This window comes from Procambarus clarkii, chromosome 10, assembly GCF_040958095.1.
Source record: "Procambarus clarkii isolate CNS0578487 chromosome 10, FALCON_Pclarkii_2.0, whole genome shotgun sequence".
NCBI classification, from domain to species: domain Eukaryota; kingdom Metazoa; phylum Arthropoda; class Malacostraca; order Decapoda; family Cambaridae; genus Procambarus; species Procambarus clarkii.
This window is the reverse complement of record NC_091159.1, coordinates 44822917-44843511: the sequence shown is the minus strand read 5'-3', so window position 1 is coordinate 44843511 and position 20595 is coordinate 44822917. Positions and strand designations below refer to the sequence as shown.

At 38.6% G+C, this 20595-nt stretch overlaps 2 protein-coding genes across 4 annotated transcripts in view; one reads left to right on the top strand and one right to left on the bottom strand.

The window, feature by feature from the left end:
• Nucleotides 1-9874, top strand: Prosalpha4 (proteasome alpha4 subunit). Its single transcript, XM_045725613.2, has 6 exons — nucleotides 1-157; nucleotides 3072-3198; nucleotides 3411-3513; nucleotides 5716-5860; nucleotides 6407-6589; nucleotides 9656-9874. Exons 1-6 carry the CDS (start codon nucleotides 53-55, stop codon nucleotides 9743-9745), a joined length of 753 nt encoding a protein of 250 aa, XP_045581569.1. The 5' UTR covers nucleotides 1-52; the 3' UTR covers nucleotides 9746-9874.
• Nucleotides 9875-12997: 3123 nt separating this feature from the next.
• Strump (WASH complex subunit strump) overlaps nucleotides 12998-20595 on the bottom strand; it is a 47848-nt gene continuing 40250 nt past the window's right edge. For all 3 annotated transcript variants that reach the window (XM_045725591.2, XM_045725600.2, XM_069321964.1), the window contains exons 18-22: nucleotides 19207-19309; nucleotides 18182-18365; nucleotides 15476-15702; nucleotides 14824-14983; nucleotides 12998-13392 (exon numbers count right to left, since the gene is read on the bottom strand). In XM_045725591.2, the coding sequence (XP_045581547.2) occupies nucleotides 13251-13392; nucleotides 14824-14983; nucleotides 15476-15702; nucleotides 18182-18365; nucleotides 19207-19309 (816 nt within the window). In that variant the 3' untranslated portion in view covers nucleotides 12998-13250. The remainder of the gene's footprint in view (nucleotides 13393-14823; nucleotides 14984-15475; nucleotides 15703-18181; nucleotides 18366-19206; nucleotides 19310-20595) is intronic.

The following is a 20595-nucleotide window of genomic DNA, read 5'->3' as shown; positions in this document are numbered from 1 at the left end:
GTGTTGGGGGCGAGAGAGGCCGCCACCGTCTGTGTTGTGGCCGCCAGTCATCATGTCCGGCACGAGCTATGATCGCGCTATCACAGTCTTCAGCCCCGATGGACACTTATTTCAAGTGGAATACGCCCAGGAGGCCGTGAAGAAGGGCTCGACGGCTGTGAGTATGGGTGACGCGGCGTGGGAGGGCAGCTTGTAGGTACAAATGGACTATGCCGGGCCCGCTTGCTGGGCCTTGCCTTCAATTCCAGCCTCGTCATGTCATCTTCTATAATAATGTGCACACTTCTCAGTTTAGTTGAAATTCATTACATAGGTGTTAAATTAACATCTTAGTATGAAAAATCAATAATTAGACATCTTGTAGGACTTACAAATATTTATTTGATCTTCCCCCCCTAATGCCACTCAACACTAAGCCAATAAATACTATTTGCTCATGATACAATTTTCATTTTCTCCAATGCTTACCCACTTATTCTAAATGACATGGTGAATACTGAACTAAGCCGACTAACTCTTGGGTACATACTTGTTGCTAGGTGAACAGATGCATCAGGTGATAGGAAATGCGCCCAACCATTTCTGTCCTGCTTGGGATTTGAACCCGAAATTCTCGATTGAGAGCGGAGAGTAGACCCGTCTGTACTACCAGGACCTTATTTATTATTTGGTCACAAGTTGAACAATCTAATTAACCAAAGACTTAACACTACCCAAATTCTGAGCAGAATAGATGGGAAGTTCCTTGGTGTTCACATGGCCAACAAACTATATTCCTTTACCATTTACAATGTGACTAAAAAGTTTCTAAAACAATAGGCAGTCTCCATAATGAGATACAAGTATTACATACCTTGACCTGTCATAGTAACTTTGTATTATTCACTCATTTGTCCAAATCTCACCTATGGTATCTCTGCCTGGGGGATCCACCACCCTTAATTACCTCCAACCTCTAATTACTCAACACAAATCGGCAATAAGAACAGTCCAGTCCCAGACACCACTCGGCTCCCTTACTGAAATCTTTGAACATGTTAAATATCAAGTCGCTGCACATCCTCTCAACCATATTCTATATAAAACTCTAAACTGCAGTGGTAATCCTCACCTTAAGTACTTCCTAGAGGGCTGTAATAGAACTCATGGGCACCACACGAGAAACCAATCTGTTATTCCTAGAGTGAGACTCGACCAAAGCAGAAATGCTATGTAAACCAGTGGTCCCAAATTGTGGAATGATCTCTCAAATGTAATTAAAAACTGTCCCCCAACCAGTTTAAGAGAAACTTAAGAAATATTTACTTAATATTGTTTAATTTCACTCACATTTTCCCTCGTAATAAGATATCAGATATCCTTGTTACTGCTATCTTAAATTTTATTTAAAATTTATCCCTCATTCCCATCTAATTATTATTTGTTTTAGTAGCTTTACTAAATTACACCTTTATATTTTCTTTGTTATTAATGTTAAAAATTACTATTGCTAGAACAACAGATTCCATAGTCTATGCCTGTTATCAAGTTCTCAACACATTTTATTCTTTATACTCAATTAGTATTAAGCTTTAGTCATTAATGTTTTCCTGCCCGAAACGCTTTGCGTAATAGTGGCTTTAGGCATTGTATGTACAGTACTAGCTCCATCTATAAATCGATCAATCTTTGTAAAATCTCCTGTATGTATATACCTACCCTGAATAAACATTTATTTATTTTATTTATAAGTATCACCTTTAAATTGTATATCATTTATTATATTTCTTAAACATTCCCACTTATGTTAGCTTAATATACAGTACAGCACTTCCCGTTTTAGTATTAAAAGTTTACCCCTTTACACCATTAAATAATTGTTTATCAAAATTATTCTAAGTTACTATTATTCAAACAATTTAGGGTAGGACAAAAACTTGAAAAGAAAAGCAACACTAGAGACTTTATACCCTCACCACTTTCCTCCTAGCCTTGATGCTCATAGCTCATTACTCAGTCCTGCTCACAGTTATTATACACCCCTCTAAAAATTGTAGTCTACACATCCTTCTCTTGTCTTATTTTGGTGACCCTTTCATAGAATTAAATCGAGTTTGTGGAGCATGATTTTTCCCCTCTCAGAAGCCATGTTGTGCCTCTTAGAAAATTGACTCTCCACAAGTTCTACGATCACCTTTGTTTTAATTATATTATAGTACAGTATATGATATCCATGTTATGGTCAGGAGTTGTGCTTTTTACTCCTTTACAGACTATCATTACTCTCTCCTCTCTTCAATAATCTTGAATGGAATGCATATTGTAGACACTATCTGTAGTTTAGTGTTTCATAAGTCTTCCCTTTCATGAATACAGTATTGGAAGTACATTTGCCTTTTTCCATTTTCCTGGTAGCTCTTCCATCTCTAGTGTAATGTTGAGCATTATAGTTAATGGGTAACTCAAGATCCTTACAGCATCCTTCAGTAGCCATGGTGATCTCTGGTCTGGTCGTACTTCTTTAAAATGGCAGGATCATACCTTTTCATTACTGTACTGTATTAATAATTTATTAATATCACAATGGAGATATGGGGTATTTATGCTTATTGATTTTGATATTCTTACTCTAGTACAGTATTTGGTTAGATGGTTCATGTGTTTGCTGTTTCACTGTAGTTTACACAAGGTAGAGAATAACTATATTTACCATAATTGACAAAAAGATTAAGTGATGATAGCAGAATTCTTTTCATAGGTCTAGGTTAGCTCCATTATATCCACATAGACGTATTATAACCATATTTACATCATTTGTATAAAACTGGTTGATAATAACTTAAAGTAACATATGATATTAGCATGGGGTCAATGTGTGACAATAACCACATGCTAAGTGTATCAGTTAATTACTTTTGATAAGTGAGTAAGGTATGCATGTAATAATTCAAATTTTAAGCATGTCTACAGTACATACTAAACTTGTGGTCATTTAGGTCCAGGAATATAAGGAAGGTCATAAGGAATTGTTTGGATTTAATGTCAACTCAACACTTCATAGTATTTTGTATTAGTTAATTTTCTTTTTGTAGGTGGGCGTGAAGGGCAATGATGTCGTGGTACTGTGTGTTGAAAAGAAGTCCGTCCCGAAGTTACAAGAAGAGCGGACTGTAAGAAAGATTTGTCTCCTTGATGACCATGTACTCATGGCCTTTGCAGGTGTGATATGGAATAAATTTTAAAATTTTGTAGTTATTATTTTAAACTGGTGTAAGTTTAAAAAAATTTATATCGTCCCATTTTTGTTGTAGATCTATTGTAATTTGTGTGTTCATCTCCAGACATGGATACAGTGAAATCAAGATTTCTCAACTAGTAAATTAAGGTTCATTAAAACTGCTGCCAAACATTGATGTTATTTTCCCCTCCAGGACTGACTGCTGATGCTCGCATCTTAGTAAATAAAGCTCGTATAGAGTGCCAGTCTCACAAACTTACAGTGGAAGATCCTGTCACTTTAGAATACATCACCAGGTAGGTTACAGATAGAAAGTGAATAATAAGGTTGATAAGTTGTTAAATGCAATCCCACCATACTCTAAATTTTTAGAAGCAAAGGTCCTATTTCAATGCAATACTGTACTATATAAACGGAATTTTTTACTCCAGCAAGTCTAGTAATTCATGTTCAATTTTGTAACACTTTAGTAACCATGTAGATGATTTAAAATTATTTTCTAAATAAGGGAGCATTGTAATATTAATTGTTTTATATATATTTACAGTGGTGCAGTGCTATATATTGTTGTTAATATTGTTTAGTAGTGTGAGTGATTTAATAAATGGAAGAGTACTATTTAGACACCCAACCCCTACACGTGAAAATGAAGGTGGTTCGTCCTGAACCATCAAGTCGGATAAAAATAACCAGTCATCAGAACAGACTGAAAATGTTGTCACTTACAGTGACAGGCCACTACGAGGCCATTACGAGTGGCCTCGTAGCCTGGTGGATAGCGCGCAGGACTCGTAATTCTGTGGCGTGGGTTCGATTCCCGCACGAGGCAGAAACAAATGGGCAAAGTTTCTTTCACCCTGAATGCCCCTGTTACCTAGCAGTAAATAGGTACCTGGGAGTTAGTCAGCTGTCACGGGCTGCTTCCTGGGGGGGGAGGCCTGGTCGAGGACCGGGCCGCGGGGACACTAAAGCCCCGAAATCATCTCAAGATAACCTCAAGATAACAGTACTTTATTTTCCGATGTGTGGGTTGGGTGTCTTAGTTTTCTGCCACATTATTGTGACTTATTATCTGAGTACTATCTGTTAACTAATATTCCTCTGGGTCATTTGACCTTTGATAGAATCTTGATAAATCCAATACTTTTTATATTGCCTGCCCTGTGTCCAATTTTCTCGTATTGGCATCTTGAGTGATAATTAACACCTTTTGAATGGCTACATAGTCTTCCTGGCTTGGCATCATCTTTTGATAATTTCTTACTTCTTCAGTGAGTCACCAGTACAGTACAAGCCTTGATCAGCTTAACACTTTGGCGTACCCCGCACGCCACCCCTCAACTGTGCGATATGGGACCCAGGGTGTCACGGGAGCGCGCGTAAATTCTGAAAAGTGTATACTCTCCAACTTTGTCACCTTAATTCTCGTCCTACGAGATTAAATTTTGTATCATTGTGTTTGCAATAGAATTCTCTACAGCACTAAATGCATATTAACTCCAAAAGCCCAGCTAATTACCCGCAGCAAACAGAGAAAGTGCGAACGAGTTACCCAGGAGCGCGCAAACGCGATAAAATGTTTTTACTATTTTCACTCTGGTCACCTCAATTTTCGTCCTAGGTCTTTCCTTTTGGTCTCAATGGGTTCGCAATTGAATTCTCTAGAGGAACATTAGCATATAAAATAAAAAACCTGGTCACGCTCCAACCGCCGACGAGTTGAAGACGGGCCACGCGTTAGCCGCAAGTGAGCGCTCAGACGCCTTCCAGCTACACTGCCAATTCCCGCCCTTTTCAAGCCTTTCTTTCGCAATTTTCTTTCTGGAAGGGCCTTGTTCATGATCACTATCCATCGTGGAGTAAGCGTAGATAGTTTCTAAAGCCGTAGTAAGAAATATAGCCACGGAAAATAGCCGAAATGTACACACGTTTGAGATGCGAGGGGAGGCAACATTGGTTACAACAGTGGAGCGAAAACAATGGGCCCACGGCGTGTGCCAAGCCGCCTGAGGGCCACGAGGCTCAACAAAGAAAATGGGAAGACATCGGCGCGCATTTTAAAACCAGTCCCAAAAAAATCGGATAAAAACCTGATTTTTGGCGATTATTTAAAGTGGATGACGCAATGCTGCGTCATCCCCGGTATTACCGACAGTAAACGGATGACGCAATGCTGCGTCATGCCCGGGCGAAAGTGTTAATATGTTTTCACTCAACCAATTAAAAGGGTGTATCAAATTTTGATGTTCTTTGATAAATTCAGGGATACAACCGAGATAATTTTCCAGAAGCTGCAATGCAGATTTGCTGGGTCATCCATTTCCATGGGGGTGAATCCCAGGCAGTTAGGTGGCTTAACTGGGAAACACTCAGAATGCCTTCAATATCGGTAACATTTACCTGGTGAGAAACTGAGCAGGTGTTTAGAACATTTGCTTGTCAGGAAAGTGTTAACACAGAAAGGTACTGCAATTTAATATTTATACTCTTGATTTCAGATTCATTGCCACCTTAAAGCAGCGTTACACACAAAGCAATGGACGTCGTCCATTCGGTACCTCTTGTTTAATTACTGGCTTTGATATGGATGGAACTCCTCATCTTTACTTAACAGATCCCTCAGGCACTTACACCGAATGGATGGTATGTAAGCTGAATATTTATCTACATAAATTTATAGATGCCTAACTTTACCTCTTGCATCTGCCTCATTTTCTAATCACAGTTATCTCCACTTAGTTGAAAATTTAGGATTTTAAATTTTTTGGCCATTGTACGTTTGCATTCTTGATTATCTCATGTACTGTACCTGTATGTAGGCGATGAGTCACAATAACGTGGCTGAAGAATGTTGACCAGACCAAACACTAGAAGGTGAAGGGACGACGACGTTTCGGTCCATCTGGTCTGGTCAACAAAATACTGTACCTGTATTTGTATAGGTAGATTATATGGCAATGTGAATTTTTCACAATTTTAAAATTAATTTATTAGACATGGTTAATAACATTATTTATGATTATCTAAACTGTACTTTTTTGGATTTAGTGATGCTGAAAAGTTGCCTGTTATTTCTATCAGCATCCAAGGCTGAAAAATCTGTCTTTAATATTAATAAATATTAAAATTGAATATATAAATACATAAATAGGAACATTTTTCCTTATCAATTGATTTTTTTCCTTCTAGGCTAATGCTACTGGTAGAAGTGCCAAGACTGTACGTGAGTTCTTAGAGAAGCATTACACTGAAGATGCTGTATCTACAGAGGAAGGAGCCATTAAGCTAGTGGTGCGAGCCCTTCTTGAAGTGGTTCAATCAGGAGCCAAGAATGTTGAAGTGGCCATTATGAAAGCAAATGAACCAATGAGGGTGAGTTTTGTTTGTAATTACCTAAGTGTATGTACAGGATAAGAGTTACACTATACCAACATAGATGGAGTGAGAGAAAAAATACTGGAGCTAAAAGAAATAATTCAGCTTAAGGTCCCAGATATTGTTGCACTAACAGATAAGAAACTTGAAGAAAATATTTTAAGTGAGGTATTCCCAAGGGACTACTCAGTTTTGGAAACATGACAGGAAAACTAGAAAGGGGGAATGGAAAGGGGCTGGTGAAAAAACACCTGAAGGTAAGTGTGTTGTGAACAATAATCGACAACCCATGAGAAGTTGACATAATGGCATTGCAGTTTTGGAATCAGGATGATAACTGATAATCATAAATGCCTACAGCCCACCAGCAAGTAAGCCATGGACAAAGGATGAACTAGATGACAAACGAGAGGGTCTCATAATGGTCATGAGAGAGAGTATGGTAAAAGCAGATAAAGATAAATCATGATTGTTGGTATTGAGGGACTAACTTGAAAGCAATAGACTGGGAGGCCTACAAGGCAAGACTGGAGGACATTTGGACAGGCAGATTTGTTAATTTAGAAGAGAATGGAGACATTGAAACAGTTGATAAACTCGATTTCAAGAGAGGACACTATGGGGAACTTGGCAAATTCTTTAATGAATTTAATTCGAAAGAATTGTTGCTAGGCAAGGAAGTAAATAAGATGCATAACAAATTTATGAAATATATGGTGAAAGCACAAACAAAGTTATACCAAAACATAGATGCAGGACCAGAAAACAGGTTTGGTTCAACAGAAATTGTGAGAGGGGCAGAGAGGAAAGAGAAGAAAATGGGTTCAATATTGGAAGAGGCCTAACCCCTCAAACTTTCCAGCACTACAAAGAAGCAAGAAACAAATACTCAGTAGTGAGGAGCGAGGCAGAAAAGTTTGAGAAAGGGGTGGCAGACAAATGTAAAACAGATCCAGGCCTTTAATATAAATTCATTAAAAGCAAGTTGCATGTAAAGGATAAAATCAGAGATTGAGAATGCAAAAGAAATGTGTGAAACACTAAATGATAAGTTCCAAAGTGTGTGTGTGTGCAAAATGGGGTTTTCAGAGACCCAGATACAATGCCAATTCCAGAGGATGACATAGAATACTGAGAGGTATTTCAAGATGTAGTGGAAAAATTACTCAGGGCTAGGACAAAATAAAGCATTTGAACTAAATGGAGTTTCACCTTGGGTGCTGCGAGAATTGCAACCAAGATGAGCATTACATTCCAGACTTACTTGTGCACAGCAAACTTAGCAGATGTATGGAAAAAGGCAAACATAGTTCATCTATAAAAATGGAAGCAGAGAAGACCCTCTAAATTATGGACCCGTATCATTAACAAGCGTGGTAGTCAAAACACTAGAAAAATAGTAAAGCTAAATGGATATAACACCTGGAGAGTAATGACATAACAACACAGACAGTATGGTTTTGAAGAGGAAGATCCAATGTAACAAATCTACTTAGTTTTTATGATAGAGCCAAAGAGATTTTACAGGAAAGAGATAGATGGTTGGGTTGGCTGTGTGTATCTTGACCTAAAAAAAAGGCTTTTGACAATACTACACGAGGTTGTTTTGGAAATTGGAACATGTTGGAGGAGGTGACTTCTGACATGGATGAAAATTTTTCTGACAGATGAGGGCAGTAATCAGAGAAAATGTATTTGACTGGAGGAGTGTTACTAGTGGAGTACCACAGGGTTCAGTTCTTACGTCAATAATGTTCATCGTCTACATAAATGATCTACTAGAAGGAATACAAAATTATATATAACATGTTTGTAAATTATGCTAAAAAACTGGGGAAGATAGGAGATGATAGTCTTTCCCTTCAAATTGATCTAGATAAAATAAGTGCTTGGAGTGCCATGTGACAAGGAATTCAATGTGAATAAATGCCATGTTATAGAATGTAGAATTAGAGAAAGTAGACCACACACAACTTAAAATTGTGGAAAGGAATTAAAAAAAAAACTAACAAACAACGAGATCTAGGGGTGGTTCTGGATGTCACCAGAGAAACATGCAAAGAACATTGTGCAAGGAGCATATGCTGTTCTTTCCAACTTCAGAATTGCTTTTAATTATGTGTTAGGTTAAATACTAAAGAAACTTTATGATTGTTGCGAAACCAAAATTGGAACATGCAAAAGTTGTATGGTGCCCATATCTCAAGAAGCACATCAGTAAATAGGAAAAGGTGCAAAGGCATGCTAAAGAATTCTTCAGAAACTAAAAAGCATGAGTTACAAAGAGAGGCTAGAGGCATTAAATATGCCAAAGCTGGAAGATAGAAGGAAGCGGTGATGTCACCGCTCATCACACAAATAACAGGAATCGACCAAATTAACAAAGGAATTCCTGAAACCAGCAACCTCAAGAACAGGGGGTCACAGATTCAAGCTCAGGAAACAAAGGTGCTAAAAAAATTTAAAGTTTTCTTTTGCAAACAGTTTGAAATATTTTCACATTATTCATCACATTTAAATTTCTTTATTTACTCACCCGCATGCACCCAGAGTGTAAGCGAGCAACACAGGTGTACCACCCACTTTCGGCTACCTCATGGTGATCTGGTAAACCCTCCTGCTATAGATAGGCCTTAAGCCAAACCAACCTCATTGTAATACAGTATGTCCTTGGGTAAACAGAGCTAAGAACAGCTCTTGTTTCCTAATACAGTACTGTAAATATTTTGTTAAATCAATTTAAAGGGAAATGCAGTTTACAATTTTAGGAGTTACGGAATACATTAGATGTCAATGTCAACTTGCCTTTAGAGGACAGTTAAGAGTTTAAAGAGCTCAGTTAAAGGGGAAAACCCATCTTTTGTCTCCCCCACCACTTTGCTATCAGAAGTGATAAAATAATTTCCTAAATGCATAAATTTTTAATACCATTGAAAAAATCATGAAGAACTGGACTTTAGAAATAAACAATGAAGTTCCTCATACAAAAGTCACATTTGTACCATTAGTAGTTTAATATTCGAACATTAAATGTGGTAAATTAAGAGTGTGGTATAATTTCAGATGCTGGATGTAGGCAGTCTCGAAAAGATTGTAGCAGAAATTGAAAAGGAGAAAGAGGAGGAAGCAGAGAAAAAGAAACAAAAGAAGTAGAATTTTGTTTAGTGCTTCATTCAATTAATTTTAAAATACTTTTGTCATGCATCTCTTCAACTTTGTTTTTCATATTTAAGTGGAACTTAAGAGTGTATTTTTTTCATTTTCCAGTAAAGGAACAAAATAGCTTTATTTCATTAATCCTGTTTCAGCACTAGAAAATGTTACATGTTTAAGGTTGGTTGCAAACAAGATTTTGTTTATAGTAACAGCTGAAGTCAGTTGTATTTGGGGTAGGAGGGCTCAGCATCATGCCCCATTCAGCAACTTTGCTTTGTTTTGGCAAGGGGGCTTATCTCGTGAGTGCCCATAGTAGGAAAGCAACATGTAAAGGATCTGGGAATAATGTCTGATGTCCTAACGTTTAGGGAGCATAACCAAGCATATATAGCCTCAGCCAGAAAAAAATTAGGTTGGATTATGAGAACCTTCAAATCCAGGGATCCCATCACAATGGTCATTCTATTCAAACCACTTGTGCTGTCCCATCTTGAGTACTGTTCGATACTCACTCACCCCTTCAGAGCAGGAGAGATTGCTGAACAGAAGGTATAGAGAACACATAGCATACAGACGTGATAAAGCACCTAAACTATTGGGAGTGTCTCAAAGCTCTCCAAATGTACTCTAGAAAGGAGACTAAAGGAGTATCAAATAATATACCTCTATGTATGGATGCTAGAGGAATCACAGATACGTGGATCCTAGAGGAATCATAGGTAATAGCACTAGAGATGTGGAAGTGGAAGGCCCACAATTCCAAAATTAGGTCCTGTATGCCCCAATTATGTTAGGTTGCAAGTTGGCCACTCTACATTCAGGTTACCCAATTATCACAGCACTGTTTCTGCACATTATCATGGATGCACTCGTCTGACAGATTTTGCGTTCATTTTCTGCCAAAGGCACGTCTCTTCCCAGCTTCTGTCAGAGTGAGCTAAGCTGGACTGTGTTTCAAGTCTATCTGCAGCACCTGCAGCTCTGCTGATGTTAACTGACCTTTTAAGATAAAGTTGTTGACTTTCACCGTGTATCTTGCATGTGGGTACACAGCATTGGGTCAGTTCTCAAGAACTGAGTTGAGTCAGTGTTGCAGTTCTATTCCTTCCCATTCTTTTTCCTGACAAGGAAATTTGGTGGGTGTTGCATCAGTTAGGTATTTGGCGAACTTGTTGCATGATGGTTTTAACACTTTTGCACTTAAAATGCCCCTGGCATCTGATTTTTTTCTTCAGAGTCAGTCGGTGATGCCAGTGGCGTCCGATTATTAAAATATTTGTTAAAAATTTAAATTTTAACCAATAGATCTGGGAGTGGGTTTAAAATGATCGCCTTTAAAGTGCACACAATTTGATACCCAAAGGAAAATTGTAACCCAAAAATTGTCAGAATGCTGGAAAGATTATAAATACATTTTGCATCCAAAAATTAAAATATTTGTTAAAATTCCATTTATTGTGCTATTATTATGGGACTAGTTTTAAAATGCGCACCTTTAGATTGTGAACAATTTGATACCAAAATGAAAGATGTAACACGAAAATTGATGTCAGAACACTGGAAAGATATAAATAGTTTGTGATGTGCATCCAAAGTTTAAAATATTTGTTAAAATTCCATTTATTGCTCTATTTTTTCTAGTGCTTTTCGTTCAACTCCTGCTCTCAGCTTGCATGCTGACACTGGCTTCCTGTCTCTCCAGGACCGCCATGATCACTAGTCTTCGTTATCTTTCGCGATCCTTCCAGCATCCTCACTCCACCTCTATCGTGCTTTGACTTTTACCCCTCCTGTAGTTCCTGTTCCTCTTCACCACCTCACTCTTTCTGTCCGTTTGACTCGCTTACAAGATTCTCTTTCGGTTCATATTTCCAATGTTTCTCCTCATATTGTTCCATCCCTGCCCCCGTGGAGGGTCCCCCTTCCCAAATTTTGTACTTCTCTGACCCGCATTACTAAAGCTTTTACCCCTCCTACGGTTCTGAAATGCCTCTTCCTTGAGTACTTTTCTTCTCGCTCCCATCTTCACCTATGAGTCTAAGTCTGCTGACGGTGTGGGCTACTCTGTTGTTTTTCCTGACCACACTTATATGTGTCGCCTTTCTCTGGAGGCTAGCATTTTCACAGCAGAACTTTATGCTATTCTTTATGCTCTTCGTCTCCTGCTTTCCCAGTGTCACTCCTCCTTTGTGTTGGTAGTTGACTCTCTTAGTGCCCTCATGGCTTTAGGGTCCTTTAATCCGGTCCATCCGGTGGTCATCGAGATTCAACATTGGTTGTTTCTTATCTCCAGTAAATTTAAGTTGGTTGAGTTTTGCTGGGTTCCCAGCCATGTTGGTGTGTCTTTAAATGAGCGTGCGGATGTTGCCGCTAAGGAAGCTATCCGCACTTGTCCCATCTCCCGTAAAGGTATTCCTTATTCTGACTTTTACCCAGTTATTAATGCCTCCATCCTTGCCTGCTGGCAGAGTTGTTGGTCTTCTGTTATTGGTAACAAACTGTGTACTGTACTCTTAAAAGAGTCGTGTGTTCCAGTGGCCTTCTTGAGGTTATCTTGAGATGATTTCGGGGCTTTTAGTGTCCCCGCGGCCCGGTCCTCGACCAGGCCTCCACCCCCAGGAAGGAGCCCGTGACAGCTGACTAACACCCAGGTACCTATTTTACTGCTAGGTAACAGGGGCATAGGGTGAAAGAAACTCTGCCCATTGTTTCTCGCCGGCACCTGGGATCGAACCCAGGACCAGCGTGCTGTCCGCTCGGCCTTCCTCCTACCACTGTAACCAGAGGTGGGAAATGGCTCTGGCTAGGTTGCGTATTGGCCATACCCGTTTAACTCACGGTCACTTAATGGAGCGCCGCCCTGCTCCTTATTGTTCAAATTGCATTGTCCCTCTTACAGTCGTGCATATCCTTGTTGAATGTCCTGACTTCCAGGACGAGCATGTGTCTTGTTTTCCGACTGTCCCCCGCAGTCGCTTGTCCCTCGATAGAATTCTTGGCGAATCAAATACTTTTGATATCGTTCGCCTTATGCGTTTCTGTTCTCGTATTGGCACCTTGGTGATATTTAGCGCCCTCTGATTATCCCGCACATTTGATGGTGCTACATAGGCTTCCTGGTTTGGTGCCATCTTTTGATAATTACTTGCTTGCACAAAATACTATGCATAGTTTGAACTTTGCAATCAATACTGCTTACAATCATTTCCCAACTTTCTACCCATTTATTATAGTAAATAAAAGTAATAATATTTGTAAAAATTTAATTAATACACATTAATACTTACATAATACATAAAATTATTACATATGCAATAAATACTGTATATAAACCTAATATATATACACATGACAGTACTATACTGTACTTGTATAACATGTAAACAAGTTATTATGCCAATTCAAATATATAAACACCTTATATACACATCTTTAAAAAGACTTCTTTAGTTCAAGTATACATAGTAAAAAGATTTAAACAACATGTATTGATGCATGGAGCTTAGCCACTGTGAGCAGCAAGTAGGTGTTGAGGTATATATAAGGACAGTGTCTTCATTGATACAGACATCTTTCGTGCTACTTCCTGCAGTACTGCTAAGCCCGTCACAATCTCGTGCGAAAGATCTGCAGTCTTTCCAGCACTGTTAGAACAGAAACATTAAATAAAATGTATACAAGCAGACAATGAGTTACTGTAAATATTGATTTTTATTACAGCACACAGGGAAAAGTTCTTTTTTCAATTTTAATGAAGTTAAAATATACATACAGTACAATGAAACAAAATGAACTGATTTCTAAATCTACACATTATTATAGTTAATTAGGGTTTCTGGCATGGAATATGTATCAATTTGTTTTTTCAACCAGTGTGTTAGCTTAAAAGCAGGGACAAAACCTAATTATTACTATACTATGCAAGGTTATGGGTTAGTTCATTAACAAATTAAATTATTGGCCAAAAGTTAAATTTTGCTTACATGATTTGTAACAACACTGACCTGTACCAAAAGTGCAATACAACAACTATTCTTGGTATACAAGTGCCTCAAAGACAATACTACAATTGACACTACTAAGATACACAGCACTGTGCCACTACTCTGATCTATGAGGGGTGGGGGGGGGGTGTTACAGTTTTAAGTGAACCTAACTCCCTTTTTACCTAATGTTCCAATTCCACTGGATTTATTTGAGAGAATGAAATTATTACAAATCTCCCATGTTCTGTATCTTATACCATCAGCTCTTAAAATCATTTAAAATTGGGCATCCATTAATATACTGGTACTGTAATCTTAAAGTGTGATTCTTAGCTCTTCACAAATTTTACAATGGGAGTCCTTTGAGTTGGAGATCCATTCCCTGCAGTTATCTGCCATAAGTAGCAATATTAGAGGGTCCCAGTAGCCACTCGGGTTTGTTCTTGACTCTCAATTGAGAATCCCAGGCGGGACAAATGGTTGCATGCATTTCCTATCACCTAATTACCGTGTTCACCTAGCAGCAAGGTGGGGGGTGGGGAGGAGGGCCTGCATGTCCCCTGACAATAAATTAATATTTAGCCCATCCTCATAAAAAAAGACCAAAATTCATTCCATGCACACGCCAAACCCTGTTTTCATAAACGGTTTACACACTACTCGCAACTGGTTACATCCGAACACTTCCGGAACAAGTGCTTCGCTGATGACTTTTGTTTGAACCACAATGCTGTAAATGCTTCACCTACGTACTACAACTACAAATAATCGCCAACATACCCTAAACACCTCACCTAACCTAACCAATGCCTAAAAATGCACAGTATGCTAATACATAACAATATTTATATTTGAGAAAATTCCTATTTTGAATGAACAGAATGTTAAAGCTGATGAATGCATCTTTGTGGTCGACCGCTGGATGGAAGGAACTTGGTCTGAGGATGGGTCGTATTATTATTACCCTAACTAAATTCTTGATGCCCTGAGGTGTCCATACACATGGTTTGCCATTGCAAATAGATCACAACTCTTAATATTAGTGCTCCTTGCACCGAGTGTTTGTAATGAACATAATCAAACACTTACCTTGCAGCAATATGAGCTGTATTAGAAGTTATGTATTGCGCTAAGAGTTGGATGAATCTCAATGTGTTGTCCTGGTGGAACTGACGAAGCACTGTCACTAGGCCAACTATGAGAAGTTCACCATCTACACCCTCTGTTCCTCTAATGCCAACTAATCCTCCTGATATGTAATGAATATGATTTGGTAATAAAATCGATTCTAATAAGTATCAGCAATGTCTTGTCACAGACATAATAACATAGGATAAAAACCCACACCTGTGTATTTATGAAATTTATGTAAAGAATTTACACTCAAGTCATTCACACTTTCCTGAGTGCTTTGTCAAGATCTGAGTGGTTAGGACGAGATTTACATCTCAACGTCTAATCAGATTATACGTTCAGATGCATGTCTCATCCTATCCACATACTCGGACGTTGACAAAGCACTCAGGAGAGTGTGAAAGACTGTAAATTCCTTAAATAAATTTCACAAATACACGAGCATGGGTTTTTGTTCTATATTGATTCTAATGCCATTATTGACTTGATTTATTCATATCCATTTAAAATGAATTTATCCACAAAAGAATAAATATAGCAAATATGATAGTTTTAGTGGTCAGGATCACCTGTTATTACAATTACAAATAAATCCCCACCAACTTACCTAATGACCTGGCATATTGAATTTTTGGAATTTGAGTAACCACAGTAAGGAGGAGAATAGAACTGAGTGGCGGCAAGGCACGTGTGGTGATATAGATCCTCTCCAAGGGCTGAGTCATTCCACACCACTCGAGGAAAACACTCAACTCACTCGTAAGAGCACCATCATCATCAGGATATGGGCGAGTGGGATCAGCATAGTGCTGCTTCACATCTGTCATGAGCGATCTGTTGACATTAAAAATATCACAATAGTAGCACTAATCAACAACACAAATTGAACTTTTTATTATAAGAACCTGCTCTTTTAATAAACCTATTACTGATTGCATCTTTGGTATCATGCAGCACCCCCGATAATTATACTGTATATATATTCTAACTGTATTGTATACATGATTTCTTACTTCACCATGCCTCTGATAAAAAGTTATTAAAGGTTGCTTTGTAAACACTGATGCATGACATTTTATTCAGTTATGATTAAAATTATGGCAGGCATGTGAGGAAGGAACACATGTGACGTAAAAAATAATGAATAGCCACAATAAAAATCCAGACAGCATCATACATGGAAACATTATGCACTAGCGCAAAAGGGATCTTTTCAAAATTTCCCTACTGGATCAAAGGGTAAAGCTGCAGGTTTCAGATACTGACGACTCCCATAATTTTTTATAGCATCTGCACCAGAGCATAGAATGAAACAACAAAAATGTCTGCCTCCCTCCCTTACCTGCCTGCTTCCCTCCCTCCCTACTTGTCCACCCACCCTGCCTGCTCACCTGCCTCCCTCACTGGTTGTGAGAGTTGTGGCAAGTGTTAGACCGGGTGTTTCACTTGTTTATCTCTCAGTGGTAAAGGTTCACATTTTATATTCGGCGGACAAATCGATCCCTGGTTTTGGAGACTTTTTAGGCTTCAAATGTCGACTTATACGCCGGCATTTACGGTAATCTTGATCACACTCAGAATCATCTAAGTCATTTACAAGCTTATATGGAACTCTATTTTAATTAATTTCATCATCTGTTAAGTCAAAATATTGACATAGTTGCATGACTAGGTTGGGAGCTTGAACCACACTTAAGGTTGTTCTCTATATTACTGGCTTGTATCCAAGGCCATGTACTATATTTTTTCCCATGATGGTATGTGTTTACTGGAGGCCTGACGAAGTGGATGCGAGCACCATACCTTGAGGTTACCTTGAGGTGGTTTTGGGGCTTAGCGTCCCCACGGCCCGGTTCTCGACCAGGCCTCCTCATTGCTGGACTGGTCAACCTGGCTGATGGACGTGGTTGCTCGCAGCCTGATGTATGAATCACAGCTTGGTTGATCAGGTATCCTTTGGAGGTGCTCATCAAGTTCTCTCTTGAACACTGCGAGGGGTTGGCTAGTTATGCCCCTTATGTGTAGTGGAAGAGTGTTGAACAGTCTCGGGCCTCTGATTTTGATAGAGTTCTCTCTCAGAGTACCTATTGCACCTCTGCTTTTTCAACAGGGGTATTCTGCACATCCTGCCATGCCTTCTGGACTCGTGTGGTGTTATTTCTGTGTGCAGGTTTGGGACCAGCCTCTATACTATTTTCCACAAATAAATTATTACAGTATGTATCTCTCCTACCTGCTCTCAAAATAATACAGATTTAGGCATTTTAGTCGGTCCCAATAGTTTAGATGTTTTACTGAGTGGATTCTAGCAGTAAAGGATCTCTGCTTGCTCTCCAGGTCAGCAAATTCTCCAGCCTGGAAAGGGGCTGTCATTGTGCAGCAGTATTCCACTCTAAGAAAGCACTAGCATCTTGAAAAGTATCGTCATCGGTATAGCATCTCTTGAAAGTTTTTTTTTAATCCAACCTGTCATTTTTCTTGCAGTTGTGACTGCTACTGTATTGTGTTCTTTAAAGGTAAGGTCTTCTGACATAAGTACACCCAAATCCTTTACATTGCCTTTTCATTCTATGTTATGATTTGACCATGTACCCATGGAAGTTTCAAATATTGCACAGTATGCATTAGTATCTCAGGATGTGATGTGCACCATGGGACAAGCATCACGGAAAATGACGTGTAGTGCAAGGGTTAATCATTTTGGGTGTGTGGGTTCGTTGGTATAGATACGAGAGTCAGGACCATCAATGGCTAGTATACAGACAACCTATGATTTACATGGACATTGTATTTCAGGTAAAACCTGCAAATATAACATTTTTCTCTTAACTCAAATTTAAACACCTCTATCATTAATATTTAATGCTCCCTTCCCTTTTCCAACCACAAATACAGTACATAATAATGTCCAGAATGTTTGGCATGTGCAATGATGCTTAAATACAATATAACCCAAAATGTTAGTATGACAAGAATCTAGTCCAATACACTGCAGAGAATGCAGTAGACCCAAGGATAAGCACAGGTAATCCATGTTACCCAAGTGTTAATCCACCTTTAACTCGTGTATTACCAAAACTGACAAAAGCAGTTGGAAATCATGGATATAGGTGCTTATCCTTGTACAACAGTACATCCATGCTATAATACTGTACCACAGTTCTCGCAAGTCAATAAATATTTTTCAGTTTGAAATGAAAATATATTTAATTTTTCTTGCAAGTTTCATAGTACAGTACATATAACAGAAGAAAAATAATAAAATTTATGACAGGAATACTGATTCAAATTAATGCAAATCAACAAAACTTACTCATTCATGGTGCTAAGAGCAGCAGCAAGATATTTTGCATCAAATTTACATGATGCATTGAGGCGATTTGCTGCATGAAGTCTCAAGATCTGCATCTGACCAACCCGCATAATTCGGTCAAGCATAGAAGCAGACAGCTTACTAGTACGTTGAATCCATCCAGCATACTGCCGCATCGGCTGAACTATCGATGGAATAGATCTCATTCATCCGCACTCCAGCATCAATGAGAAACAATATACACACCACAACATTACAGATTTTGAATTTCAATCCAAAAGATATAAAAAATAAGAAAAAAATCCATGTCCCTTTCCACTGGTTTCTAAAAGTTTGCACCAGGATAGTACAGGTACTGCTTTGTGTCTACCTTCAACCGATTATCTGAGGATCAAGGCTCTCCATAAGATTATTCAGTGATGGAAATGGGTTTTGGGAATTAGGTACAGCATATGCTAGTTTTGGGAACCAGGTATATGCTAAGGCTATATCCAAGCTTTATGCTCGGATCACAAGGGAGCCTACTCATAATTATAACAAATAAATAAGTAATTTTAATTGGAAGAAAATTGACAGAAGATAGCTTATAAATGTCTCCATTAGTTAAAAACTGAACATAAAAAAACTAGAACTTGAGAAGTAGGTATGTACCACACACCCGTAAACCCCCACCATTACAATACAGTTCTGTGCATCTTTAGTTTACACTATAATAATCTCACTGCCTTTTTTTATGTTTTTAGTGCTGCTAAGTTTCTTAACTTTTTAAAAATATTTGAACCAATAAATTATGGGCTATTACACTTAAGCACTACAGCAAGAAACAAAGACTATACTCTAAATCAAATAATCTACCAACAGGAATAGAACTGTACAACCTATTTTATCAATCTATTACAACTCATTATCTCTACACAGGAATACAAAAACAGTCCAGAACCCTATACACGCTACAATTCCCAGTATTGAATAAAAATATATTATGCAAACTCAAATATCAATTGGATGACTTTCTGAGTACTAACCAATGACTTGGGTGCTGGGGCTGAGCTGAGGTGCCATCAGTCTCAGTACCTCCTTCACTGCAGCATCCTTGTGGCAAGTGACCTCTATCTCATGCACCAAATTCTGTAATATTTTTATATGTTTCTGTTTATTATGATCATTAAAATATGCTTCTCTATTTCAACACGATAGTTTTACGAGTTATTGCATGTCCTACTACAATTACAGTTTAAAATATCAAGAGTTCAATGTAATGAAATGCCACTATGCTTAATTCTATTACTGTGCTACTGTACCAAGCCCTTGCCTAACCAACCCATCCTGTTTAGATAGTACTTTTAATAACTATGTGCACCACTGTAAATATATTGACATATCTAAACAGTAGGACAATTAGATGGAATTTGGTATATAGAGTCCAGAAAAACTAAAACTAAAAACCAAACATAAGTATTCCTAGGCTTAGTATAGCACATATATGTACTATATTAGGCATCAGATAACAGGTATTAGGCCTAGGATGGTTCGGTTAGGTTTTATTAACAACAAATACAAAACCTCTTCCAAATTGTCCAAATTCAACACTGAAGTACTCTACCAAATTCCACTTTCTAACTATCCATTACGTCAATATACAGTACGTATGATGGTGCATATTGTTACTGTAAGTACTATCTAAACAGTAGGATGGGCTGGCCTAACACAATAGACCTCAAAGACCCATCTATCACCTACAAGGAGCCAGGACCTGAATTTGGTTCATAGTATGAGGTGAGTAGAACAGAGTAGAATCCCCACAAACACCTTAACAAATCAACAACAGGTCAGCAACAACCACCACAGTTAACCAAAAAGGGAGCGGAAGGAAGAGCCGGGGTCCATGCCGAGTTCAAAGTCCAGGCCAGAACTGCATGCCAACACACGAGATGAGATGAAAATCATGAAAGTGCCCCTGGTCTCCCCAGATAACAAGAAAACAGCAATCCTTGTGAAGCAACAGAAACCACAAATCCCCACAAAAGGAACTTCACCTGGGAGCCAACAAAATTAAGTCCTGGGAAAACTCCAGAATTGCATGACAGAACGTAAGTGTGAGTGGGATGAAGGCCAAAAACAATATAAGCTAGTAATAGCAACAATATAAGCTCAGATGAAGGCCGAGTGCAACCAAAGCAGCCAACAAGAGAACCTGGGGCACAAGACCCCCAACATGTGGAGGGCAAGCAAAAACACTGAAGACACCTCCTGCCAATCAGGTGTGCAGAACGGCAAAACCCTGCCACACCCCAAGTGACAAAGGATAGTCCACTAGCCAGGATGAACCAAGAATTGCGAACGCACCCAAAGGGCCAGAACCAACCAAAGCAGAAACCAGATTGCATAGGAAGCACACACTAAGGTGGCTCCCT